Source organism: Macadamia integrifolia, unplaced genomic scaffold (genome assembly GCF_013358625.1).
Source record: "Macadamia integrifolia cultivar HAES 741 unplaced genomic scaffold, SCU_Mint_v3 scaffold2154, whole genome shotgun sequence".
NCBI classification, from domain to species: Eukaryota; Viridiplantae; Streptophyta; class Magnoliopsida; order Proteales; family Proteaceae; genus Macadamia; species Macadamia integrifolia.
The window spans coordinates 169,882-179,213 of record NW_024868544.1 but is presented as its reverse complement, the minus strand read 5'-3'; the positions used below and the strand labels follow the sequence as shown (position 1 = coordinate 179,213).

At 43.6% G+C, this 9,332-nt stretch overlaps 1 protein-coding gene across 1 annotated transcript; it reads right to left on the bottom strand.

Moving 5' to 3' along the window:
• Positions 1-6,631: 6,631 nt before the first annotated feature.
• Positions 6,632-8,304, bottom strand: LOC122065932 (receptor-like serine/threonine-protein kinase At4g25390). The gene has a single exon (XM_042629759.1). The coding sequence runs from the start codon at positions 8,000-8,002 to the stop codon at positions 6,632-6,634; it is 1,371 nt and encodes a 456-aa protein (XP_042485693.1). The 5' UTR covers positions 8,003-8,304.
• Positions 8,305-9,332: the final 1,028 nt, after the last annotated feature.

Sequence of the window (9,332 nt, the reverse complement as noted above, 5' to 3'; positions counted from 1 at the left end):
CAGATGAGCAGTTCAGTGTCAGTCAGAGGGCAGAATAGTTGAGGATGTCAGTGATGGTCAGAGGTATGCGGTTGTGAGTATGACAGCCAATAATTCACTTTTGTATGCATCAGTATGGGTCAGAGATTCAGTTGGTACCAATCTCAGTGGTAGTTGTCAGAGTGTAATTTTGTGTGATCATGGTGATTGTTTGACTTTGACAGAGTTAAATATTTCAGCACTAGTGACAGAGAGAATGATATGTTGACTGGATGAAGAGATTTATGACAGGAAGCTCAAGAAGCTGGTGAGTTGAGCAGTTGCGTACTGTAATTTGTAGTTCATGATGTATATCCAGTCGAGGCAACACTTATCTGATGAGCAGTGTTGAAGCAGATATGAGGTCAGTTGAGTAATTGAGATTTCAACTCATAGGATAGGGAAGATGCGTATGGGCACTCCTATGTAGTTTGAACTCCCACATCTGTAGGATTGGAAAGATGCATATGGGCATTCCTATAGATGCTTGTATCCCACACTGGGAGAGATTACTTTAGAGAGAGATATTATAGTTCTTTGATATTGAAGTCAAAGAGGGAGAGTGCTCAAGTGGAAGGCATTGATTTTGAGAAAAACTTTTGCTCCAGTGGCAAGACTTGAGGCTATCAGAATGTTCTTGGTTTTGTCAGTGTACAAAGGGTTCAAGGTCTATCATATGGATGTCAAATCAGCTTTTCTAAATGGAAACTTGGAAGAGGAGGTTTACATAGAGTAGCCTGATGGGTTTTAACTGAGTGAGGACCCCACTCTTGTGTGCATATTGAAGAAGGCATTGTATGGTTTGAAACAAGCTCCAAGGGCATGGTACTCCAGATTGGACTCTTACTTGTGCAAGTTGGGTTTCAAGAAAGGCTTAGTGGACAGTAATCTCTACATCAGAACTGAAGAAAGCAGCCAGCTTGTGGTGGTTGTGCAAAGATTTTGCTATGAGGATGCAAGATGAGTTTGAGATGTCCATGTTGGGTGAATTATCATTCTTCTTGGGTTTGCAGATCAATCAAAAGAAAGAAGGTATCTTCATATCTCAGTCCAAATATGTGAGGGAGATGTTAAAGAGATTCACCATGGAGGATTGCAAGCCAGTTAGTACACCTATGATGACTGGGTGTAAGTTGAGCAAGGAAGATGACTCTCCATCAGTTGACCACACCTCGTATAGGTCAATGATTGGTAGCCTATTATATATGACAGCTAGTAGGCCTGACATCTTACAAGTTGTGTGCATGGTAGTCAGATTTCAAGCAGGACCAAAAGAGACACATGTGGCAGCAGTGAAGAGAATTTTCAGATATCTGAAAGGGACTAGTGAGTTTGGGTTATGGTATCTGAAAGTCAAGAGCTTTAGTTTGTCAGCTTTTTCAGATGCAGATTGGGCCGGATGTGTAGATGATAGGAAGAGCACCAGTGGTGGTGCATTCTATTTGGGGAGCAGCTTGGTGGCATGGCATAGTAAGAAGCAAGATTCAGTCTCTCTTTCAACTGCAGAGGCAGAATACATTGCAGCTACATCTTGTTGTACACAAGTGTTGTGGATGAAGCAAATGTTGAAGGATTTGAGTGTGGAGGTTGAGCAGGCAGTGCCACTATATTGTGACAATACTAGTGCTATCAATATCTCCAAGAACCCGGTGATGCATTCTAGAACGAAGCACATTGCTATCCGGTATCATTTCTTAAGAGACAAGGTGATGGAAGGTGAAGTAAGGATGGAGTTTGTTCCCACAGCAGAGCAGGTGGCTGATATCTTCACTAAACCGCTTCCCAAAGATCAGTTTGAGTTCCTCAGACAGAAGCTGGGAGTGGTGGTTCTTCCAAAGCACTAGTAGCATTGGGAGAGGGGGAGCAAGTTGCTTGATGTTGCTACCCCCATATTGGACTCAGGGGGAGTCCATTGGTTCCACCCTTTGTACTTGTTGTCAAAGGGGGAGAGAGTTACTCATCGGAGCTTTAGAGTGTATTAGTGATGAGGTGGTTGCCAACAACTCCAAAGGGGGAGATTGTTGTTTTATGGTTGTCCTTGTTGGCAACTCGGCCACGTGGCGGTGATGACGTGGCCAGTTTGGGTGACGTGGATGAAAATGATGACATGGCAGTGTCCAATATCACCGATGAGATAACAGAGCAGCTTGGTATGCATGGAGTGATTTAATACATCATTAATAGGTGGTGCGGGTTTCTGGGTCAAAACTGGCGGTGCGGGTTTCTGGGTCAAAACTGGCAAAATTGACCTATTTACGATCGAGGGCATTTTCGGCAATGAGAATGACATTTTTGGAAGATCAGTTCTTCATGAAAAAGATAGATTGTAATTTTCCTAGTCCAGTGCATTTGATTTCGTCACATTCCGATACCGTATGAAGAAGTTACGGCATTTATGGCAGTCGAGGGCAGTTTCGGCATTGAAGATGATTTTTTTTAAAGGAAGTGTTCTACATGTAACAATACGAAAAAAATACAATCTTTCCAACGGTTCTGATTTCATCGCATTCCGATTGCGTATGAGAAAGATACGTCATTGGAAATGTGTAGGGGCATTTTGGTCTTTTTACATGGATGATTCAGATGATTGAGTCTTCTGAAAAGTCGTAGAGCATCCAGTTAAGATTCCAACGCACTTCGTTTCATCTCGATCGGATATCGTATGAAAAAGTTATAAGCGTTTCCGTAAAGTCGGTTCGAAAATCCAAACCGAAAATCCATCAGTTGCTCTCGGTGTTGGGTGGCTTTTTCGGAATTTATTTTTGAAATTCGAAGGGCTTTTGTGTAATTTAAAGATTTTGAAGGTCTGAGTAGCAAGGGGTCTTTAAGCACTGAAACATATGGAGACAGGGGCTTGATTGTAATAAAGAGGAGTCAAGGGAAGTGAAATGGACGGCCAAGATTCGACCACGTAGGCTTGATGCCCATCCAAAGGCTGCTGAGATTTTGGTGTGATATGGACGAGATAGATGCTTGCGCGTGGGATTTGATTGGTTAGATGCATAATTCTTGATGCACTGGCGCTACACTATATCAAGGTATGTTATTGTGTTTCGCGCGTGTATAGAAGGTATAAAAAGGATTCCGATCTTAATGATCTCATGAAATCTGATTAAAGCCATCATGGAAGATTCGGATCCAACGGTCAATATGCATTTTCACTTTTGTGAGTGGGAGACAAGCTCCCTTAAAATCCGGAAAAGCAACCAATCATAGATCGACAACACTTCTGACGATGTCAGCGCCTACGTCATGATGACGTCATCGAGATTCAAATTTAACGGTTTGGATCGGTTGTCCGTTGGTTTAATCGGACGGCTTGGATTATAAGATCTCTTATATGAGATCTACGGTCAGATTTCGCCCCTGTTGCGCGCGCCGCCGGTGTAGCCTACGCCACCCGTACGAAGATTCCATTTCAGGCTATCTCATTGCTCCAACTTCAAAAGGTCATATCTCCCTCATTTTAAGTCGGATTTGAGTGATTCAAGTTGGAGATTCTTCATCTCTCCGAGCTCTACACATCAGAGGGAAGAAATCAGGCAGAGGGCTTGCTGAGGTGGTCGGAAAAACGAGTTGAAGCTCGTGGAAGGCTAAAGGTTTGAATGAAAGACTTCCATCCTCTTGCACTTCATCCATAGCCACCATTAGAGGCTTAGGAAGCTGCTGGAAACCAAGGTAGCAAGTCCTATTGGTTGTTGCCAAGAGAAAAGAAAAGAAAATAGAAGAGAAGAGAAGAAGAGGGAAATAGAGAAGAAGTTTTTTCCTCTCTTTGTGTGTGTGTGAATGTGAATGTGAATGCCATTGTTGCTCCATGAAAGTAAAGACAAGGAGAAAAGAAAGAAGAAGAACCTAGAATTTGGTTCTTGTGAGTTGCTTCAAGAAACCCAAGTGCCAACCGGGGTTGAAGCATTGGCGGCACCGAGACAACGTGGTTGTGGTCCGCATCAAGTGGAGATTGACATTATTGCATCTCCGACGGTTACTCCTTGCCAAGGTAACCTCAATTTTGCCAAATTTCCATTATTATAAATCATTGTAGGCAAGATGTTTGATAAAATGCCTAAGTGATAGTTGTAGTCTATTTGGGGGAAATTTGCATGTATGAGTGCTTCACTATAGGGCATTGTTATAAGCCCAACTTTATTTTATTCGTGTTCAGTGGGTGCTGGACACAGGGGCTATGTGTTCCTTGGTAGGTACAACTACCTAAACCTATTTGCCGTGGGTGCGGCCTCTCAGATCATTCTGAGAAAACTAGGGTGAAGATCTAGCCATTGTATGTCATTGGTGGAAACTGGGAATGTGTTCCCTTGGCTGTGGGTGCAGTCATAATTAGTATTGAGTAAATGCTGAGCCCGACAGTGGGCATTACTCCGTGCATGTAGGCAACTGGCCGAAGCACGTATTTCTTGTGTTGTGGATGTGTATGCTCGTATTTGTATTGTGGATTGGAGTGCTTGGCTGCAGAATGGGTGTGTACATCTGGTAGACCTGACCACTTGGTGGTGCAGTGTGGATGTGCATACGACTGTGTATGTATGTGACTGTGATTACTGTGTGAGGTTTATAAGACAGCTCTGGGCAGCAATACATGTTATGTGAGTAAGTTTCATGCAACAGTAAGAATGGTCAGTAGTATACATAGCAGCTCTGGGCAGCATCAATAGACTGTGCTATTGAAGTGAAAATAGTGATTGCCACATCAGGGGTACAGTTGGAAAGTGAAAAAATATTTGGCACACTGATTCACCCCCCCCTCTCAGTGTCAATCGGGACCCAACAACCGGTAACGTTGGCAGCGATGCCGTTGGTGTTGGTAGAGGTGTTGGTGGTGGAGGAGGAGAAGCTACTGGGGTTGGTGGGGTTCCACCACCTGATCCCCAGGCTATGGGTTCTATAACTGCTACAACAATATAGATAGAACCTATTGTCTTATGGACAATAGAGTGGCCTCCCTAGAGGCATAGATGCAGGCGATGGTCTTCCATATTAGTATTCTGATTCTTCCTCTAGGAATGCATGGTCCGAACTAGGCTCAGGGCCAGGGATAGAACTAGTAGCAGCAGCACGAATAGAAAAAGTAGTGGCATGTTTGCCACTGTAGTTTTTTTAGAATTTTCCTTTTCATGTTTTATTTAAGTTTGATGTTTGAAGTTTAGTTGAACTTTCATTTTATGTCATTTGCTTCTGTCATTTATATTCCTAGTCTTTAGGCTAGTTAGGATTTCCTGCTTTCTGTACTTTAATTTTAATAAAAAGTGTAAGTTGTGTAATCAAGTTCTCTATTATAATGAAATGACTTTAACACCTATATTTGTCTCCTAATTACGCAATTTCTATTACTGTTGCCTTGAGATTTTTATTTAATCCTAATTTCCCCAATTCATGGTTCGATCGAGATTACTAGTTAAGGCAGAGCTTCACCGCCCTGATACCATAGCTGTCACACCCCAATTCCTGTAGACCCAACTTATCACTAGGAATACCGGTGGTGTGAATAAGACACGTACCTGTCTTATAAACCTACCAGGATCTCTGATAGCAGTACCTTAACATTTCACAATCTCGCATCACAAACCAACCATAAGCAACAGAATCAGAGTATAATAGCAAAATCATCATAAATAAAATGGGAAAAATCTCTAATGATAGAATAATATTCATAACTAAGTTATTCTTTTACAATCATTCATGACGTATAACTAATAAGTTTAAAAGAAATGTACCATCCACAAACTCGTATTAAAATCACCAAAAATACTCCAAACACCTCATGGTGCTGCGTACGCACAAAAATCACAAGCACAGTCTGGGCAATGCTCCTCTACGTCCAGCATCCACCAGTTGCTCACTTTGTACTCTAGTCTAGAGGACAAAGAGTCACTATCCATAGGCACGATTGTACCTGCATCATCATCTAAAAAGTGTGCATACGTGGGGTGAGCTTTCCAACTCGCTCAATGAGGGGTGGGGTCAAGCACATCCAAGCAAGACAATAGTAATAATAATTCATAATGCATGACAGCGAAAATTAAACACATAGTCCATGATGCTCGTGATGCAATTCATTTATTTATTATCCACCTAACAATACAAACTAAGTCTGGAAAAATGCTACTACGGCATTAGGCTATATCCTTCATCTTGGAACCACCATTGACTACGCGAGGATACAAATCCTAGTCGTGAATAGAAGCCTATAGGTCCCCGTATGCGTCCATGGGTCACCCAGCAAACCCCTGATAACCCCCTCCTGGCTATCATTGCACCAGTACCAATCATCGGCCATGCCTGACAAGTTCCCACCTCCGACAACAATCATATCGTACCGTGGGTGTGGCCTTCTGGAAAGGCACATCGAACATACCATAATGGGTTATCCAACACCTTTACACCTGTTGGCAAGGGTTTATAGCATAGGGAGTATTACCTAACCACATATATGCTACATGCCTTCATGATGATACAGTAAGTGTGAATTACATGATACCAGCAAGATCTCAGCCACAAAGTGTAATCCATCTCCAAATATAGTCTCAGGTATGTGATACCAGTGAGACCTTGGCCACAAAGTGAAACCCGAGACCGTTTACCTAATCTAGCATGCATATCATAGTTGAGTATGNTTCTTCCGTTCTGATCTCCCACTGGGCTTCGCCGTAACCGTATTCGTAGCCTCATTGGCAGAAGCTGAAGCAGTAATCCAATCGCTCTTGGGTCTCTCCTTCTTAATCTCATTCCCAATCCACTCCATCACATAGTCCTTGACACCCCCTGAGTCAGAAGCGCCTCCGCAATTTTCCTGACGCCACCACCAATCCTTTCCTGAAACACTCTTCTTTCCGCCCCTCCGGTTCCCTCCACCACCAATTGTGTCCTTGCTACTATCAATACTGAGCTTATCGAAATAACCCTCCGACATGCTCGTCTTGTCCAAGATCTCCGAAGGGGACGCCTCTGCCACAAAGGTCGTCTCCGGTGATGCTTCAGCATCCGAAACCCTGATGAAACTCTCAGGCGACAGGTCCACACCGGCATTGGCGTCTTCATAAGTGGTTGTCACACTCTCAGTCTCTTCAAGTATAGATCCATTGTCATCGCCTCCACCCGCACCATTAATCTCCAATCTCTCAACCTTTTTCCCCTTGGATCCATTATCCTTATTCACCTTTGGCGCATCAGTCTCGGGAATCTCCAGAGCGACGGCATCGGAGTTCTCCTCAGTCTTCAATCGAGCGAGACCGAAATCAGCGATCTTGGCGGAGAAGTAAGAGTCCAACAAGATGTTACTAGGCTTAATATCGCCATGAATCACGGGGGGATCACAGACGGAGTGAAGGAACTCGAGACCTTTCGCAATGTCGATGGCAATGGCTAACCGCTTCTTCCACTCCATCAACTCTGGACGCTTACAATCAAGCAGGGCATCTTGCAAGCTCCGGTTATGCATAAGTTCATACACAAGAAGCATCCGTCGACGCTTGCGGTCACAGGAAAATCCAAGGAGGGACACCACGCGGTCGCAATCGATCTTCCCGGCGAGTGACAACTCGTTCTGGAACTCTCGCTCCCCCTGTAAAGAGCCGGAATCCATAAGCTTAACGGCGATTTCTTGACCGGAAGGGAGGGTACCACGGTAGACAGAACCAAAGCCTCCTTTCCCTAGGCGGTTGGAGGACGAGAAGGAAGAAGTAGCGCGGCGGAGAACGGTGTAGGAGAAGCGATGAGGGGGCTTTAGATCGGCAGGTACCGTCCTTTTGCGGGACAATTTCCGGTAGAGAACCGCCAGAAAGATAAGAACTGATAGAGCAGCGGCGGCACCGGCAATCGCTGGGATGAGATGAGAGCCGCTATGGTGGTGGTGATTATTACTATTGGGAAGATCAGGTGGAGGCAGTGGCAGCAGCGGCGGTGGTGGTGTAGTGGCGGTTAGTGAGAACAACGGCCGCAGCGAGGGAGGCGGAGGCTGGCGTGACGGCATGGCGGAAGAAAGGAAGGAAACGCTCAAGAGACATAAATCCACATAACTAACTTGTGACTCCGGTGACTCTGATGAGTGGGGAGAGGAAAGAGTGAAAAGTCTCCCACTACTACTTTGTCTTTATTAGTATTTTGTCTCTGTGAAAGAAGTTTAAACCAGTGACTGTGACTGTGACCGTGACTGTGAGGTTTCTTTCCCTTCTTCTCTGTATCGTCTTCCTCTTCTGGTTCTTCTTGTATCCTCTCTATATATTCTTCTTATAAGGGTAGCAGAGAGAGATCCGCTTCGAGAGCTGGTTATTCTGGTTCCATTTTTGCCGAAATGGACCTCTACGTTGGTCAATTCAGAATAATATATGGGTAATATGGTAATTCTGACACTATTTTGACTTTGTCTGGGAGTTTCTACTTTACTTTACAGCTTTGCAAAGCAGCGGGTAGTTAGAGAGAGAGAGAGAGAGGGAGAGGGGGAGAGAGAGTCCTCTCGGAGTCGAGTGGTGGATCATGCGAGGCCCACTGTGGATTAATAGATATAGCTGTTGGGGCTGACCGGACCCTACCCCAAGACTCGTGAACCCCTTGCGATATTTCCGAGACGAGACGGGAGTACGGGACGAGATTCTTTTTCATAGGGAAAGGGAAAAGGTTAATTTCTCTCTACCCCAAAAAAAGTAGGGTTTTATTCTACTGTGAAATTGATGCCATGGGACCCGTCTCACTTTTCACTTGAGTCCACTTACTTCCACAACCGTCAGATTCGGTCACTGAGGGGCTAAACCGTATTGGAGGCTCCTACAAGTTCACGTATATTATCATGGCCCTCGCGTTAAGAAAGGTGTTACGTGGAGGGGGATACGACCGTTGGATGGGTGGAATGCATGGTGGAAAGTCTGGTGACTGCAATGTAAGTATGTGAATTTGAAACTGAAATTGTATATTGAAATTGAATCGATTTATTTACATCAAAATCGTAAAATCGTTTAGTAAATTGTTCGACTTTGGTTTCAAGTTTCAGGTCGATAAGCTAAACAAGTTGAAATCGAATCGAGCTGTTTAACCCGTTGGTTTCAAACCGAATTAAAACCATGAAAATCAAACCGTTTCAACCGTCAAAATCGATCCCATTAATCCATTTAAAGATTAAATAAGTTGGTTGCAAAATATCATTAGTATCTTATTTGATTCAAAGATTGAGTGTTGCAAGTAATTCTGTTTGAAATGTTAATTAAATTAATCCAATGCATTAAGTAGAATATATACTGATAAAAATGCAATTTTTGCTTATACCATGACATATTAAATATATATATATATATATTTCAATATTATAA